An 18,783-nucleotide genomic window follows, 5' to 3' on the forward strand; every position below is an offset into this window, starting at 1 on the left:
GAGTTGTCCCTCTTTCGTGCTCAGTAGTTCCCCGTGCTCCTCCTCCCCCTACACCCAAGTCGAGCAGGTGCAGCAGTGTCCATTAGCCGTGCCACCAAAGCCACTGAGCCCCGGACAGCAGCTCTGGCACTGGTACCACCCGGGCTGGCTGGGGTGGGGACTTGGTCAGCTCTGGCACAAGTCTAGAGGGGAGGGGGTGACGGGCCCCTGCTGGGTGAGGAGTGACCCAGGGTCCTGGCCTTCGATAATCTGGTCACCGTAATCCCCAGGGTCCGCCCTGAGTAGGGGCAGGAGGCCAGCTCGAACTCTGGGGGCCTGTCCAGTCCTCTAGCAGCGAGGGGGCTGGTCGGTGCCAGTTATGGTGATGGCTTTGGGGTTGCGGATGCTTGCAGAGCTGAGAACCCACCAACTTGTTTCCTGTAGGAGCTGTATACTGCTGGGGTGTGAGTGGAGTGGGACCTGGCCTGGGGGCTGTGGGGGCAGTTTGGGTAAGGACAAGCATAGGGGCAGGGAGCAGGCACCGGTCCCAGGGTGAAGCTGGAGTCAGGGTTGAGGGGTCAAGGGATGAGCCGGAGTCATAGCCGGGGGGTCAGAAACCAGACGGGAGTGGAGCAGGAGCGGGACTGGGCGTGAGGACTGGAGCAGGGACCGTGTGGAGGGGGCTCACTGGGCCCAGCTGAGCTCGCTGGGTTGCCTAGTGGTTAGGCTGGAGCTGACAGGCCCCATCTGGTGGCCATCTGATGGGAGTGACTCCAAGTCACCGTTAGGAACCCCCTACCCTTCCATACCCACCCCCAGCCTGCTCGCTGTGACATTGCTTCTTGACTCAGCCTGGGCCTGACCTCTCTGTCCTGTCTGTCTTCTCCCCCCCTCCCCCCCCCCCAGCGTCCGTCTGTCCCCGTGACTTGAGGATGAACAGCCCCGAGCAATGCCAAGGAGTCTGCGACGGCGCCCCCTGCAGGGCCCGGGGCCAGAAACGCCGCTGCATGTCGGCTGTGGAGCAGGGCTCCTGCCCCGGTGGCGACCCGGAGGCCAATTGGGAGATGGAGGAGGAGGAGGAGGACCGTTTCCTGGGCGTGCCGCTGCGGAGGTCGTGCATGTCGAGGGCCTCCTTCCGTGGACGGGACTCCTACCGGCGCCACAGCTGGGAGCCGGGCAAGAAGCTGCAGAGCGACCCGGACTACGACCAAATGAGGTACCCAGCCTGGCCCATGGCACCTTCTCTCCCTTCCATGGCCTGGAAGCCTGGAACCCCCACCCCACGCCTGCCATCTTGGCACCAAACGCAGAGCCTAAGAAATGTGCTTGCCGCTTGACATTAATGGTGATGGGGGGGGCGTTAACCCCTGGAACTGGCCGCTGCAGGGTGGTGGTTGGGGTGTGTCTAGCTGCTGGGGTGTATTACTGATGGAGATGGGGTGTTAACACCTATTGCAGAATGTTATGTGGGCAAGGGTGTGGCTTGTGGATCTTGTTTCTGAAGGGTATTTTGGGGGCAGGCGGTTAACTTACTGCCACAGGCCTGTGAGATATTAACCCATGGAACTGGCTGCTGCAGCATGCTGCGACTATCTGCCAAGCAATACTACCTAGGGGGATGTTAACCTGTGGAACTGCTTGCCACAGGACTGCACAAAGTTTGGCAAGACCATTGAAAGGCTTAAAACTTGTGGCTCACACGCAGTGATGCCAGCTGGGATAAAAATCTGAGGGCTCCCCATCCCTCTGCTGCAGGGCAAACCACAGCCCCTCTCCGGGCCTCAGTTTCTGCAGCTGTGAAATGATTCTCACCTCCTTTTATAAAGTGCTTTGCGACCTACTGATGGAAAACTCTGTATCAGAGCTAGGTGTTCGTGTTCTGTGTCTGTGCAGCACCTTGAGCAGTGGGGCCCTGGTCCGTGGCTAGGACTCCAATCCAAATAATAATAGACCATGGCTCTATCCTGCTGTGGCCGCCTCCCCACTTCCTGTCCTAGCCTCTGTCCATTAACTGTCGGCCCCTTCCTACTTGGTACATGCAGCTCTATTGCGTGGGCTTCCCTGTGGACGGGCTCCCATGGACTGGCCTCCGATGGGGTTGGGGATGTGGGCTCTGATCCCAGGGTCGCTGGTGGGGACTGGGGTGGCCCCAGCTCTGTTATTTCTGATCTTGGCTGCCTCTGTTCAGTGGCTTTGATTCCCTTTTATCGCCCCTCGGCAGCTCGGCCCAGCGAACGGGCCCAGGGATTGATGGCGACGACGAACAAAGCGTTGCTTTGGCAGCTGGCCCGGCTTGAGCCGAGATGCTGGTTTTGCTAGCTAAGCAGAGCCAGGCTGGGTCAGGGCTTGGATGGGAGACTGACGTGCTCCAGGGGAGCGGGGTTTAGAATTTGAACAGGTCGGGATCCAGTTCAGGCCTTTCCCGCGAAAAAGGCAAATGTCATCCTAGGATGTCCAGTAGAGAGAGGGAGGTATTAGCGCCATGCTGCTGGTAAGACGTTGTCGGGCATCCTGTGTACAATTCTGGCCAGTCGAGTTCGAGAGAGGTGAATTCAGATGGCGGGAAGTGCCGAGAAGGGATCACGAGGGGACTGGGGACCTGATCCCACGGGCGGAAAGTCTCTGGCTTGTTCAGTGTGGCAGAACCAGGGCTGAGATCGAGGGGATCTGGGGCTCTCTGTGAAGACACTGGGGTGAACCCCAGGGAGGGGGATGAGCTAAAGGACAAATGTTGGCATGAGAACAAAGGGGGATGAAGCGGCTGTGAGTAAATTTCACCGGGGAATTATAAGGTTTTCCAACCATCGGAGGACAGAGGGTCTGGGACAGCCTCCCAGTAGCAGAGGCAACAACCTAACTCGCTTTGGGAGGTGCTTGATCAGTTTCTGAAGGGGATGGCCGGAGGGGCTGCCTGTGACAGCCCGGGCTGGACCCGGGGTCCCCTCCGGTCCTATGTTCCGGTCTGTCACAAAGTAGGCAGGTGGTTCCCCCTGCTGGTAGCTTGAGGCAATTGCGCCCTCAGTGAGGCACCTGCTCGTGGCAAAGACAGAGGCCATCGCTGAGAACCGGGTCCTTTGTTTCGCAGTATTTCAGCTCCCCGGTAAAGCCATGCCTGGCAAGATCCAAGCCCCAGTGTCCGTAGCAGAAGCCGTGCCCCCTGCTAGTGTGATGGGGAAGCCGGCCCCTCTGACTCTCCCTGCCGCTACACCCACCCCACGGCCCCTTCGTGTGTCCGGTTGAAGCAAAGCCTCTTTCGCTCCGAGGGGAGCGTTGGGGTTTTTCTCTTTCTGAGAGTGGCCGGCTCAGGCTGATGATTGGCTTTTTCGTCCGCTGTAAAGAGGCAGCTATGAAAAATAACCAACCCCCAACCACCAGCCCACTTCTGCAAACAGCGTGGAGGCCGGAGCAGGAAGTCGGGCTCTGAGATCCAGAGACCGATTCTAGAGACGTGCCGGCATTGGGGGAGTAGGGGGAAGGGGAGATTGCGACGGGGGCGAGGGAGGGGTTCATCTAGGCACCATGTTCAGCAGGCTGTGGTGAGTATGGTGTGCTCTGTGGGAATGATTTCTATGTCAATTTCACTACTGACCTCTGAGCTAGCAGGGGCTGAGGGGGGAGAGGCGCGGGGGGGGGGGGGGGGGGCTGTGGTTAAGGCAAGCGACCTACGTGTTGGAGACGTGGGCTCTGTCCTGGCCTCTGCTTCCCTGGGTTGCTATGAGGATCCAATGCTGTTTGCAAAACTTGCATTAGGATTCAACTTTCCCATGCTGAAAGTCGGGGGGCAGGTGGGTTGTTGGACCCCTTTATGGGGAAGGGAAAGGAAAGAGCAGCATGATCCAAGACGCAGCTGGTTGTGACCTCCCTGAAAAAGAGTGGGTTTTTATTTCGAAGCCAGCGGCGAGAGTCAAACCTCCCGCTATGCTGGTGTGAAGCATCTACGACTAAATCCCCCTTGGGGACGGATTAACCCTAGCTGCAGGGGCAGCAAGGCATCCTCATCCCCCTTGTGCAAAAGGGGGAAACCGAGGCACGGAGCGGGGACGTGACCTGCACCGCAGCTTAGTGCTCCGAGCTCAGGACCTGCCCCCGGTCTCGGAGGGGAGTCGCTGTCAGAACCGGGAGGGGAGCGTGGGAGTTCTGGGAGCCGGGGGGGGGGGCATGCGTGGCGCCCTCTGCTGCGGTGGAGGGAATGAAGCAGTCCCAGTGTGCATTGGTTTGGATTTGGGGTTGGGGGTGGGGAGGCGGCTAGCAGGTTTCTGGGCCCCGGTCTCGGAGTTCTCAGCCTGGCTCTCCCTCGTCTGTTTCAGCGTGAGTTTGAAGGGCCTGGCCCCTGAGGAGCTCGACTCCGCTGCGGGGCAGTTGGATGGCTTCTCCCGACACCGCAGGGACCCCCGCCGGGCCCCCATCATCCGCAGCAACGACGAGTTGGAGTCCCTGCTCTCGCAGGACGAGGAGGAGGAGGAGGACCTGGAGCGGGCTCAGGTAGGGGATGCATCTCCCCTTCCTCCCTTGAGCCCCAGGGGACTTGCCCGAAGGGGGTGGAGGGCCAGATCCTGGAAGGTGCTGACTATCTCCTGCCAGCTGCTGAGTGTCCTCAGCTCCCATTGGCTTCAGCGAGAGTGCTCTGCACCTCACAGGATCAGTGCCCTTCTCCCTCCCCCAAATCTCGCCTACTTGCACCTGCATGTTTGCAGCAATCATGCAACCAGCTCTCATGCTTCAGGGCCTTGTCCCGCACCTGAGACGGATCAGGAAGGAATTATCCCTCTGCTTGCGCATCACTACGCACCTGGCCGCAGTTGTATCCCCAGGGGCAGCTGCCTTGCTCTGAAGCACCCAAAACTGGCCATAAGAGGCAGGGATACTGACTCAGATGGGCCAATGGTCTCTGATACAAGGTGTGGGGAGACCGGGCAGGAATCCGATCCACTGTGGAGGGAGGGTGGATGCCGGCTGAGAGGGACCGAATCTGGTCTGGCAGGGAGGTGAAGAGAAATAAGCTGGCCCTGCAGTGCAGTCCGGGAGAGTAGGAGGAAGTTCAAAGCAGACTCCGCAATGAGCTAAGCCAGCCAGGCAACCCCTCCTGTCCCTGCCTAGCGCTCTCTGCTCCACTTCTCATCTGTTTTCACCCTGACTCTGCGGCTCCCTTTGTCAGCCCGCGGTGGAAGGAGGAAGGCAGAACAGTTCCTGTTCGGGGGCGTGTTAGCCTCGATAAGCGATGTTTCTCTTCTGGGGAAGGGAAACGGCTGGCAGCATTGGCGACAGGGCTGGCTCTAGGTTTTTGCTGCCCCAAGCAAAAAAAATTTTGGCTGCCCCCCCACCCCAGGGCTCTCACCTGCCTCCCAACAGTGCCCTCCCCCACCCACAGCCCCTGCCGCCCCAGCCCTGGGCTCCCCCCCACCAGTGCTGACTCCGCCCGCTCCCCCCTCACCTCCAGCCGGTCCGGCACTGGCAGGGTCGGGGTAAGCAGCGGGGCTCCCGGGCTGTGCCTCAGCCCAGGGTCCCTCCAGCCAGGGCTCCCGTCTCCAGGACCGGCCGGGACCCGGGAGGGCAGAGCCGGGGGACCGCCCGGCAGGGGGCTGAGGAGCCGGGACAGGGTAGCCCCAGAGGGAGTGGAGCCCCGGAGAGCGGGACGTGGGCCCCGCACGGCAGCGCCCTGCCCTCTATGGCCCCGCTGCTGCTGCTGCTTCTGGCCGTCCTGCTGCAGTCCCTGGGCAGCTCGGGCCGCTTCGCCCAGCCCCGGCTGCGGCGCTGGGGGGCGGCCGCCCTGCGGCATCTGCAGGCAGGGCAACCCCCAGCCTGAGTGTCCCCCTCTCGGAGCCTGCCCGGTCCAGCCACAAGGTGCGGGTGCTGCTCCCCCGCGGCGCGAACCACAGCGGCCCCATGTCGCCCCCCGCGCAAGACACGCTGCTGCTGCCAGGGCCGGCAGGGCCGCCCAGAGGATTCAGGGGGCCTGGGGCAAAGCAATTTCGGGGGCCCCCTTCCATAAAAAAAAGTTGCAATACTATAGAATAGTATATTCTCGTGGGGGTCCCTGTGGGGCCCGGGGCAAATTGCCCCACTTGCCGCGCCCCCCCTGTTAATTACCTTCCCTGTGAAAAATCTGCGCCTTGTTTCCGGTCTGGATCTGTCTAGCTTCAGCTTCCAGCTATTGGCCCGCGTTCCCCCTTCCTCTGCTAGACCGAAGAGCCCGTTAATTCCCGGTGGAGAGACTCACGGCCTGGGATCCAATCACCCCTTCACCTTCCCTTTGTGACGCTAAACAGATCAAGCCGCTTGTGCGTGCCCCTCTCGGACGCGTCCTCCGATCCTTTCATCCGGCTCGTGCCTCTTCCCTGAGCCTTCGCCAGCCTCCTGCTGGAATTGTGGACACCAGAAGGGGGCCCAGGATTCCAGCTGTGATCACGCTGGGGCCAGATGCAGGTCCCACAGTGCTTTAAAAAACATCTGGGGTGTTTAACCCCTGGTTTCCTGGCTAAATTCCAGCCTGGGCCAATTCTACCTACAACTATTCTCTGCATTTTTGGTAGGGCCTAGATCAGACCCCTGCTGAGGTAGGTGCTTCACCTACACTAGTGAGAGACAGTCCCTGCTCCAAAGAGCTGACAGCCTAAACAGAAAACGGGTGGGAGGGGAAACTGAGGCACAGAGCAGGGCAGTGACTTGCCCTGGGTGGGCCAGTGGCAGATCTGGGAATGGAACTCGGGGTCCTTAGGCCCAGTGCCAGGTAAAGGTTCCCACGCTGGAGTCCTGCTGATCTCTGGGATGCTTGCTGGTCTCCTGGCACTGGATTCCCTCTCCTCCTCTCCAGTGGACAGGAACTGGGGAGGGGGGGAAGAGAAGCAAAGAGCTAAAGGTGGGGGGAGGAGGGCAACTAATTTCTGCCCCGAAAAACAAAACCTCAGTGCACCACAGGCAGTGAAAAATCCACAGTGTGCATTTCGGGTGTCACCTGCCACGGAGGCAGCGCCTGTAGGTGCCTTGGGGATGGTGTGATGGGGAATTGCGGGGCTGGGCAACGGAGAACGGGAGGGAGCCCCCGACAGTGGAGGTGTACAGGCTGCTTCTTGAATCCTCTCGCTCTCTTGCTGCTGCTGCTGTGGGGTTCCACCCCAGAGGTGGCTGCATTTTAGTGGTGGGCGAAGTGATCTGACCAAGCAAGAGCGTCTGGAGAGGCGAAATTCTTCACCCCCTCCCCACAGCAACCCCAACCAGCTCTCCTTGGAGCAGTGAGTGGGGGGTCCCAGCCAGGGCTTCATGGACCCCAGTTCCGCTGGCGAGGGGGCATGGCGGGGACCCTGCCCCCCTACGGGTGGGTGCTGCGGGAAGCAGTGGGCACGCCGCTGTGTTTTTGAGCCGTTGCCCCGAGCCACCCCCCTCACTTGGCGCAGTGGGGGCAGCCGTACCCCTGCGCTGCCTGGCACTGATCCCTGCGCTTGTCCCCAGGAAGACGCCAGGAGTCTGCAGGCCTATCGGACCGGGCAGAACCCCGCCTCCAGCGCCCTCTCCAAGTGCATTTCCCTGAGCGGCATCGACCGCTTCCCGGATGCGGATGGTGAGTAGGGAAGGCCCCTCCACCTGGCTCCTCTGACCCCAGCCTGCCAGGCAACCCCAAGTGCTGGCGGGGGGGGGGGAGGGGGGCGTCCAGAGAGGCTTGGGGCGCCCCCTTGCTGCTGTGCAGTGTCAGCAGATCCCTGAGCATGGGCCAGGTGTTCTGCCATGTACCTCCCGCCGCCTCGGCTCCAAATTCCCCACCAGGCAGTGCCTAGGGCGACCAGACAGCAAGTGTGAAAAATCGGGATGGGGGTAATAGGAGCCAATATAAGATAGCTCAGTGGTTTGAGCATTGGCCTGCTAAACCCAGGGTTGTGAGTTCAATCCTTGAGGGGGTCATTTAGGGATCTGGGGCAAAAATCTGTCTGGGGATTGGTCCTGCTTTGAGCAGGGGGTTGGACTAGATGACCTCCTGAGATCCCTTCCAACCCTGGTCTTCTATTCTATGAAAAAGACCCAAAAGTCAGGACTGTCCCTATAAAATTGGGATATCTGGGCACCCTAGCAGTGCTGGCTACTGGCCACCAGGGAGAGAGCTGAGACCAGAGGAAATCCCCAGGACCTGCTCCAGGGCATTTGACCTGTTGGATTTCCTTCCTGGCCGAGCCTCCCTTCTTGGGGGGAGGGTTGGGAAACAGGGGGTGTCTCTCGCTCTGCAGTCCTAGGACAAACCCTTCCCCATCCCAGCCGGCTTTTCTTCCTTAGCCCTGCGCCCACAGGACTTTTGGTTTTGCTGGTGGGTGTTCCACACTGCCCCCCCCCCCAAAACCCCGCCCCTTCCCTGAGCCCCCCTCCCCTGACGCCTCCCGCCTCTCCCTGCCCACTCCTTTCTGCCCCTTCCTGCCTTAAGGACATTGGGGGCGGGGGAGGGGGTAGAGAGGGGTCAGTGGCGGGGCAGCCCCGCTCGACAGCTGACTGATGGGGTGGCCGCTGAAGAGCTGATTGGCAGCCAGCCCCAGGGGTGCGTGAGCCCCTGAGCACCCCCAGAGTTGGTGCCTATGCCTGCCCCCTAGCCAGGCTCTCGCCCGACAGGGAGGAGAGGAACTGGGCCGTGTTGTCACCAGCAATTGAGTGCAGCTATAAGGCTGGGAACGCCTCGCCCAGCGGTGATAGCCGCTGCCGGGCGGAGGGCAGACTCCTGCCCCGTGGGAGGAAGCCGGATCAAAGCGACCTGGGTCAGCTTCCCACCTGATCCCCTTGCTAAGGTGGGTGACTCTGCTGGGGGCAGAGAGCCAGCCCAAAGCCAGGCCCAAGCAGGCGGCAAGGGGCACATCAGCCTTTGACTGGTGCCCTCTCCTCTGTGAGGGGAGCGACTTCTCTCTAGGACGAGAGCGTTTCCCTCGGGGAGGGTCCCGTCCCGCGGCCCCGATGCTCAGTGATCTCTCCAGCACGCTGACTGTTTCCACCAGGCCCTCGGCTTTGTGACCATGGCCTTGCAGGCCGCCCCTTCCTGAGCCCACTGTGCGTCTCCGGCGCAGCCTCGGGTTTCGGCGGGGAGCTTTCCGGGACTTTGCAGTGTGATGATGTCCACGGGCCTTCGCCCTCGGGCACCAGCCCGGCTCTGAATCTGTCATGAGCCATCTGCTGTGCTGCCGTTTCCCTCCTAAATCAATGGAACGCCCCAAAACTTTAGCCCCGAGGTGAGGTTGCCCGGTGGGGCCTGCTGCCCTGCCAGCATGGGGAGAGAGGCGATACTTAAACCTCTCATTCATGCCCTCCGGGTGCACAAAAAAAGTGATCAGAGCTGGGCGATTTTGCAAATGGCTAGTGCTAGGGGGCTGTATCTCAAGACCCCTTTACTCAAACAGCCCCAGAGCTGGACCATGAGCCGTACCCCTCCCCCCCGAGGTGGCACAGCAAATTTCAAGACAATCCGAGTAAGTGTGGGCAGGGCCGGCTCCAGGGTTTTGGCCGCCCCAAGCAGCCAAACAAACAAAAAAGCCGCGATCGCGATCTGCGGCAGGAATTCGGCGGGAGGTCCTTCGCTTCGAGCAGGAGTGAGGGACTGTCCGCCGAATTGCCGCCGAACAGCTGGACGCGCCGCCCCTCTCCGGAGCGGCCGCCCCAAGCACCTGCTTGGTAAGCTGGTGCCTGGAGCCGGCCCTGAGCGTGGGGATTTCAGAGCACTTGGAGTAGTTGAGCCTTAGACAGAAAGCAAGACTCAACGCTATTCCGCTCCTGTGTTCTCCGGTCCTAACCCCGAGCCTTGCGGTATCTCTAGGAAGCTGCAGCATGCTGGATCGGTATCCTAGTGGTTAGTTTAGTGAACCCCATGGGACGCTGACCTTGCTGTGAACCTCTTCGTTGGCCTCCGGGCTACGGCTTCCTACCGTCTTTTTGTTTTCACCTTTGCAGAAATCTCCCTCTTCGCTTCTGGGATGGACCTCGCCAATGGGTAAGGCTCGGAGGCATTTGCTCGTCGTCAAGATGTGTCTGGGTGCCGGGAGCTGTACAGCGGAGGGGCTGTACTTGGAGAAGGAGGATGGTCCTGTGGGTAAGACAGAGGCGTTTGCCTCAGGCGGTCTGGGGTCTGTCCCTGGCTCCTTGTGTGACTTTGGGCAAGTCCCCTCCCTGCCTCAGTTTCCCCACCGGTAAAGTGGGGTTAATGATACTGACCTCCTCTGTTAAAGCACTTTAAGACCTATTCATGAGAAGAGCTTCGTCACTGCTAGGCTTCTTGTTGTTCCTTTGTTTCTCTTTTCTATTTAGCTTGCAAGTTTTTCATGGCAGAGGCTGGCTCTCACTATGTCTGTGTACCGTGCCTAGCATGATGGGGTCCTGATCTCAGCAGCCGCCTCTCGATGCTACCATAATACAAATAATAATAAGTCACTCCCCGAGCCCCGAAGGGTTAACAGGCTAAGGACCCCTGTTAGTCCAGTACCGTATGGAGCAGGTTTCATTGATGCCATACTTCAAATGGGATGGGAACCTGGATTCTCAGCACCTCACTTGCTGTTGCTGAATTGGTGCAGATAATAGTAGTGTGGCTTAAGAATCGCGAGTCAGGTCCCTTCCGCCCCCCAAATCATGAGATTTAAAAATATAAAACCAGTAATCTTGAGGTTCTTTTTATTTACCTTCTGGTTTTGGAGCCAATGGGATTCACATTTTCAAGCTTCTGTTTGCAGCTGTGAGAGCTAGAAACTTGCTTAAAAAAAAGCAGCAGCAGCAGCTGAGATTCTCTCCTAATCCCATGACTCCAGAAGCAGGGGCTTTAAGTAGGGTCCTACCAAATTCACGGTACATTTTGGTGAATTTCACGGCCAGAGGGCTTTAAAATTGGTCAATTTCATGATTTCAGATGTTTACCTCTGAAATTTCAGGGTGTTGTAACTTTGGGGGTCCCGACTGAAAAGGGGATCATGGCGGGGGGGTCACAAAGCTGTTGGCGGGGGGGCAGTGTCGTAGGATTTCCAACCTCACTTCTGTGCTGAGCCCAGCTCTGAAGGCAGCAGCTGCGGAGCTTCCTGCAGCTGGAGGAGGTTCCCGGAGGTGGAGGTGATGCCAATCTCCCCCCAGTTGGGGGCCCATAGCTGCTAGTCCCGGCCAGTGTCCAAGGGCCCCGGCCAATTTGGAGGACCCCGGAAAAATGGGCACCCTGAACTCCAGCAGGAGCCGTGGGGGTGGGGCAGAATGCCCGAGCACGGACACCCCGAGGCTGCTGCAGCGCAGAAGTGAGGGTGAGGATGTACCACCCTCACTTCTGCGTTGGCTCTGCAGGTGGGTCTGATCTCCCCACCGAGAGCGGCCGTGCAGGGGAAGGACAAGTCCTGACCCTCCCGGGCCTGGCCAGGACTAGCAGTTAGGTGCCCCTGGTAGGGGCGCTCCCAGCAGCAAGGGGGAGATCGGATTTCACGGGGAAGGGCTTATTTCGTGGGCCGTGACACATTTTTCATGGCTGTGAAATTGGTAGGGCCCTAATTCATGAGATTCCTGATACAAATCACACTGCCATGGTGGGAAAAGTTTCCCTTGTGTGGACAGTCCTAGAAGCAGATAACAAGCGGCTGACAGCTGGTTAAAGCCCAAAGATTTGCTTGAATAAAGGATCTAAGGGGACATTTACCAGCGTGCAGATCTACAGAGGTGTTTAGGCTCCTGATTTCAGTGCACGTTAGGAGCCTAAATACCTTTGTGGATCTGGGCCCTGCGGACTCCAGGAGCAAACTCCGATGAGAGGGAGTTCCGGATGGCAGAGGGTTTAATGCATCTGGGCGTCCCTTTAAGCTGTCGATTTCATTTTGTTTGCTCAAGCATCCTCTCCCGGGCACGTCCAGCTGCTGCGTCGCGGCCCCTGGACGTCATGATCCCGGTCGGCTCGTGGAATGTGACTGATGCAAACCCTGAGTAACTCGTCTGAGTCAGGCTGCCAGAATCTCCTGGGGCCCCAGCTCTCGCTGCTGTATGAGCCCAGCCAGCATGCTGGGGTTTGCTACGCCGCTTGGGGCCCTGGCCAAAGGCCCCCCGAGAGGAATGGGAAGGCGTAGTTTCAGTTCCCTGCTCAGCCGCAGACTCCCCTGTGTGAGTTGGCTACGGCTACGTCTACACTGCAATTAGACACCCGCCGCTGCCAGCTGACTCAGCCAGAGCCCCAAGTGGCTGTTTAATTGTGGTGTAGACGCTCAGGCTGCAGCCCAAGCTCTGGGGCCTTCCCACCTCGCAGGGTCCTAGAGCCCAGCCACCGGACTGAGCCACAACTTCAGAGCAGGGCTGGGTTTAGAGGAGTAGCGTGAGCCCCACCGTCTGCGGATCCGGGCTGGGAGGCCCACTCCAATACGCTGTGCGGTCTCGCCTGCGCCTGATCAGCCACCTCCCAGCTGGGCTTGATCCAGTGACTCTAAAAGCCAGCGAGCATCTCCGGTGGGAAGCGGGCAGGTTTTTGTGCTGAGGGCCGGAGGAAGAGCTGCGTCCGTACAGTGTGGGAGTTGTTACCTGATGAGTCGGGTGTCTGAAGAACCATAGAATCATAGACTATCCGGGTTGGAAGGGACCTCAGGAGGTCATCTAGTCCAACCCCCTGCTCAAAGCAGGACCAATCCCCAGCTAAATCAAACTGTGCCCCAGGGTTGCCCGGGGGGGGGGGCAAGTGGGGCAATTTGCCCCAGGCCCCCGGCCCCGGAGGGGCCCCCACGAGAATATACTATTCTATAGTATTGCAACTTTTTTTTATGGAAGGGGCCCCCGAAATTGCTTTGCCCCAGGCCCCCTGAATCCTCTGGGCGGCCCTGCTGTGCCCCACAGAAAGGGGCTGAGTAGAGTCTGGGCATGTGGGGTCAGCCCTTCCTGAGCTGGGGGAGACAGGCCAGGAGTCTGCAACCAGGTTCAGTTCCTGTACCACAGGCACCGTGGGTGACCTTGGGCAAATCACTTAGGCCAGCTCCTCAAAGGTATTAAGTAGGGCTGTCAAGCGATTAAAAAAATTAATCACGATTAATCGCACTGTTAAATAATAGAATACCATTTATTTAAATATTTTTGGATGTTTTCTACATTTTCAAATATATTGATTTCAATTACAACACAGAATACAAAGTGTACAGGGCTCACTTTATATTATTTTTATTACAAATATTTGCACTATAAAAAACAAAAGAAATAGTATTTTTCAATTCACCTAATACAACTACTGTAGTGCAAGCTCTTTATCATGAAAGTTGAACTTACAAATGTTGAATTATGTACAAAAAAATAACTGCATTCAAAAATAAAGCAATATCAAACTTTAGAGCCTACAAGTCCACTCAGTCCTACTTCTTGTTTAGCCAATCGTCCAGACAAACAAGTTTGGTTACATTTGCAGGAGATAATGGTGCCCACTTCTAGTTTACTGTGTCACCTGAAAATGAGAACAGGCGTTCGCATGGAACTGTTGTAACCAGTGTTGCAAGATATTTACGTGCCAGATGCGCTAAAGATTCATATGTCCCTTCGTGCTTCATCCACCATTCCAGAGGACATGCATCCGTGCTGATGACGAGTTCTGCTCGATAACGATCCAAAGCAGTGCAGACTGACGCATTTAATTAACGCACTATTTTTTTAACGAACATCATCAGCATGGAAGCATGTCCTCTGGAATGGTGGCTGAAGCATGAAGGGGCATACGAATATTTAGCATATCTGGCACGTAAATACCTTGCAAAGTTGGCTACAAAAGTGCCATGCGAACGCCTGTTCTCACGTTCAGGTGACATTGCAAATAAGCAGGCAGCATTATCTCCTGCAAATGTAAACAAACGTGTTTGTCTTAGCGATTGGCTGAACAAGAAGTAGGACTGAGTGGACTTGCAGGCTCTGAAGTTTTACATTGTTTTGTTTTTGAGTGCAGTTATGTAACAAAAAAAAAATCGACATTTGTAAGTTGCACTTTCAGGACAAAGAGATTGCACTACAGTACTTGTATGAGGTGAATTGAAAGATACTATTTCTTTTGTTTATCATTTTTACAGTGCAAATATTTGTAATAAAAATAATATAAAGTGAGCACTGTACACTTTGTGTTCTGTGTTGTAATAGAAATCAATATATTTGAAAAACATCCAAAAATATTTAATACATTTCAATTGGCATTCTATTGTTTAACAGGGCGATTCAGTTTTTTAATCGCGATTCAGTTTTTTGAGTTAATCGCGTGAGTTAACTGCGATCGGTCGACGGCCCTAGTATTTAGGTGTCTAACGTCAACAGAAATTAGCGGGGCCTAAATCAGGAGTGGAACTTCCTAAAAGGGGGTGGGGCCTACTGGCATCTGAGACCCTGCCCCTGTGCCGCCCCTTTCTGCTGAGACCCTGCCCCCCACGTGCTCCTCTCCACACACACACACACACCCATTGCTCACCCTTCTGGCTGGTAAAAAGTGAGGGGCCATGGCCCCCTGGACCCCCCTGTTCTAAATACCTGTGAGGTTTAGGGCCTTCATCTCTGCATGTCTCAGCTCCCCGCTGGAGATAACCGCTTCCTGCCTCGCAGAGGTGCTGTGAGGATAAACATTTCACAGAGTGACGGGGGCTCAGTAAGGGGGCCAGAGAGAAATATGCCATCTAGAGGGAGACTAGCTCCAACCTAGGGGTGTAGAAAGGGCTTGAATGCTGCTTTTGGCGGGAGAAGGACCTGCGGGCAGGGGCAGAGGCAGGCCTGCTGAGAAAATCCTTAGCGATGCTCCGAGCTGGGGAGAAAGCTTCCGTTTTATTGCTCTCCGGTTGTGGTCACAAACCCAGCCTGGGCTGTGCTGAGAGGGCAGAATCGGGGCTTACTTTGTTCACTGGCTGGCCCAGGCAGGCAGTCAGCTGTGGCCACCTGCCTGCTATGAACAGGCTTCATTCATATTTATGCCTTGGGCACAGCCTCCCCCTAGTGGGGTGTCCTGGCATCTGCAGATACTGCTGGTCTCTGCTTCCGGGGAAAGGGGGGTATTTGTCACAGATGGTAAGGGAAGGATTTGAGATTCCTGGGAGGTTGGCGCCAGACTTGTACAGATTTGAAGACGCTGATAGGCACCTACTGAAAATCACACTAGGCACCAAAATGCCTTTACAGATCTGGTCTCAGGCCTGGCCGCTTGGCCTGTCTGTCACAGTTCACGGCCTTAGCATATTTCAGCGTCGCCATCTCTGGCTGCTTTACTGCAAGTCTTGTGCTATTCGGTGGGGTTTTTCCTTAAAGCTCCAGCTCCCGGGGTCATGTGACGGGAGACCCTCTGCTTTCTTTTCTTTTTTTTTCAAGTAAGTTCCTAGCCCCCTTGTAAAGTTTGGAGATGTGATTCCCTAAAAGCTCAAAAGGCAGAAAGCAAACCAAAAGAGACCCCGACATTTGTTACTTTTCAAAGTTTCAGGATTTTTAAAGTAAAATTGGTGGTGGGGGGTTTTGGGGGAGGGGACTGGCTCATTATTTTGGAATGCTTCGGATGGCAATACTGCTGTTAGGTCCTTAGAGTAGATGACTCTAGCTGAATGGTTGGTAGAGTTGTTTCAGAAATGCATTTTGTTTTTATAAGTTGATGAAAGTGGGGGAAGAGGGGGTTGTTTTCCCACCCCTGTTTGGGTTTTCATTAAAACAAAAATCAAGAGTCTTTTTTCTTTTTCTAGTTGGGGGGTTCAGGTTTGTGGGTTTGGGCTTTTTTTTTTTTTTAAGCAAAAAAATGGATGAAATTGGTTTTCTCAGGGAAGTTTCTAGGTTTTTTTTTGGGGGGGGGGGGCATGTAGACAAAAAAGTTTCAACCAGCTGTGCTAATTCAGATAGCGTTGTTCATCCCATCCCTATGACATTCTCCAGTATTGCCTACTGGTGAGAGCCCAGGCCGCGGCGTCAGGATTAGATCCTGCACACGGTTGGAGGAGATCCTTTCTGTCTTTAACCTGCAACTCTGTCGTCTATTTGCCACTTGGTGGGTGACAGTGGGTAAGTTGCTTCCCCATTCTGTGCCTCAGTTTCCCCATCCGTAACAGAGAGATGATGATTATGTTCCCAGCCAGAGTATTCATGTGCGCTGGACTTGCCCCCCCACCCCTGCTTTTTGAGCACAGGGAGGCTGCATTAATTTTCAATCACCACAAGCTCCTCCCTCAACGAGCTTTCTGTGGCCAGGGTCTATGCTGCTAGAAGCCAGCATAGACCATGAAGTGTATCTAGGCCAGAGGTAGCAGAACTGGGAATGGAATCCACCCCCTGCTCCTCCTATACTAGATCCGGCTCCATGTCCTGCTGCTCTGACCATCAGGTTCCACTCTCAGAGCTGGGAATGCAAACCTTGGGCTTGTGAGTCCCTTGCTCCGACCACTAGACCTCACCATCTCCCTGAATGTCTCCCGAGCCGCCTGTCACACACTGCCCTCCATTGTTTGTGTCTGTGTCAGGCGGGGCAGCCAGCGACAAGGGATCTGTCGCTGGAGCTGGTGGGAGGGGATGGATGAATGAATGAGAATGGAGCCATGTGCTACATATTGCTCACAGAGCAGCTTCCCGACTGGAGCGGACTTGAAAAGGAAAATATTGGTTTATTCTGGCCAGTCCTTGTGAAAAATCATGGGTGAACTCCTGCTGGCCTGGGGCAGAACTCCCAGGGATCCAGTGAAAGCTGTGAGTTAAACCAACACACGTCTCTGTGTTACTAACAGCACCTCCGGTTATTAGAACTGGCAGGGTTTAGGACAGGAAGTGAAGACGTAGGCCACATCCAATTGAAACTGCAGGGGGAGGTGGCTGGAATGTAGCTACCCAAACTGGACTTTACCCTCCCCTATTTCTGTTGTTTGTTTACTTCTGCTGGACTTCAGTGGGACTAGTCAGTTTCATTTGTACTTAAGGTCGATTTCACATCTAGCTGTAGCTAAGGCATTGGACTGGGACTCAGGAGACCTGAGTTCAAGTCTGGTCTCCTTCTGTGACCTTGGGTAAGTCACTTAGGCCCAGATCCTTAAAGGTATTTGGGTGCCCCAAATCCCATTGATTTCAATAGGCGTTAGGAGCTTCAATACCTCTGACTGAGGATCTGTGCCTCAGTTTCCCAATCTTACATGGGGGAAAAATATTTCTTCGCTTGTCTAGTTAGTGTGAAAACTTGTGTGCTCTCTTGGACCTTTTCTACACAAAATCTTGTGCCACTTCAACCACACTGGTATGGTTCAAGCCATGCAGTCCCTTTAGTGTGTAGGGGCACGTTGAGTCTTGAGAAGAGAAGACAGGCTGGGGGAGGAGGAGAGCTGAAAACCGTCTTCAAATATGTTAGGGGGTGTTACAAAGAGGACGGTGATCAATTGTTTTCCGTGTCCTCTGAAGATAGAAGAAGCAGCAATGGGCTTAATCTGCAGCTAGTGCGATTTAGGGGAGATATTAGGAAAATCTTTCTAATTCTCAGGGGAGGTTGTGGAATCTCCCTCATTGGCGGTTTTAAGAACAGGGATGTCAGAGATGGTCTGGGTTTACTTGGTCCTGCCCAGCCAGACTTGATGACCTCTTGCTGTCCCTTCCAGCCCTACAGTGCTATGATTCTTTGTACAGCTCCTAGCACAATAGGGCCCTGCTCTTGGCTGCGATCTCTAGGTGACTGTAATCTCTTTGAGGCAGAGCCTGTCTTTCTGTTCTGTGTCTGTACAGCACCTAGCACCGTGGGGGCCCTGGTCCGTGACTGGGACTTCTAGGTGCTCACAATACAAATATTAAATATTAGATGCTACAGTCATACAAACCGTTGTTAATAATCTTGGGTAAGGACAATCTTGAGACATCAAAGATGGTGGTTTTTTTGTTTTTTTTTTAATGGGATCACTCATAGGGCTGCACCACTAGGTTTTAAAAACTTTTTACAACCCAACCTCACACTGAGTCTGTCCCCATTCACCGTTTGAGATCATTCTGCCATCAGCGTGTTGCCCCGGAAACGAGCGCGGCGGTTCGTGAGGGGCATTATGACTTCAGTGCAGGGTGGGATACAGGCGCCGGGGCTGGGAAGGGAACAGAAAGCCTTCGATCATTGCAAACTGGTGAGGTGGGCGGGGACAAGTGAAAGGTGACTCGGTTCATGTGTTGAGTCTGATTTAGCTGGAAGCTTCCCCTTCCTGTTGGGAAAGTCTCTCTACAGCCAGATCTACGCTTAAAGGTTTCGCCAGCTTAGCAGTTAGGGGATGTGATTGTTTAATGACACAACCGTGTCACAAAAGCCCTAGTGTAGATGCAGCTCTGCTGCCTAAAAAGTGCTATTGCCGCCATCGTCGATTTTTCACTCCCCGAATCAGGACCAGCGATACCGGCAAAACACTCTTTTGCCGGTATAAATGAAATAACCCTCCAGGCCAGGAGGGTTTTTGCTTGTGTAGCTACACTGGCAAAGCTTTACAATGCAGACAAGGCTGGGTGGGAGCTGGGTGGTGCCCTGGGGAGGCACCCTGGAAATCTTGACTCCCTCCAAGAGCGCTGACCCCTGGCTCCCCACCCAGGAAAGGATCAGGGAAAAAACTTAAATTGGGGTCTGTGGACCATGTGAGTATGAAATTCCGCCTCCTTAATCCCCTGACTCCCGGAGCTGGGGCCTTTAAGAAAAACCCCACCCGATACCGCCAGAGTTGGCGACGCTGAATTGTCCTGGACAGCCAAGCCCACGCTGCATGCACCGGCCTCATTGTATTCCCTCCCTCCCTGTCGATTGCAGCCAGGGGTGGGGGTGACCAGCTCAGCTTTCAGCTGCCGTTTATCCCTGCGGTTGCAACGAGAACGTGGCCCCCTTTCCAGCTAGCGGGCACGCCGCATGCCTCC

General features: G+C 55.8%; 1 protein-coding gene across 1 annotated transcript in view; it reads left to right on the plus strand.

Annotated features, from left to right (window-relative positions):
• Positions 1–911: 911 nt before the first annotated feature.
• ARHGEF2 (Rho/Rac guanine nucleotide exchange factor 2) overlaps positions 912–18,783 on the plus strand; it is a 107,855-nt gene continuing 89,983 nt past the window's right edge. The window contains exons 1-4 of the mRNA XM_065420137.1: positions 912–1,195; positions 4,287–4,461; positions 7,426–7,534; positions 9,889–9,928. Coding sequence (XP_065276209.1) covers positions 912–1,195; positions 4,287–4,461; positions 7,426–7,534; positions 9,889–9,928 — 608 coding nt within the window. The remainder of the gene's footprint in view (positions 1,196–4,286; positions 4,462–7,425; positions 7,535–9,888; positions 9,929–18,783) is intronic.

This window comes from Emys orbicularis, chromosome 20, assembly GCF_028017835.1.
Source record: "Emys orbicularis isolate rEmyOrb1 chromosome 20, rEmyOrb1.hap1, whole genome shotgun sequence".
NCBI lineage: Eukaryota > Metazoa > Chordata > Testudines > Emydidae > Emys > Emys orbicularis.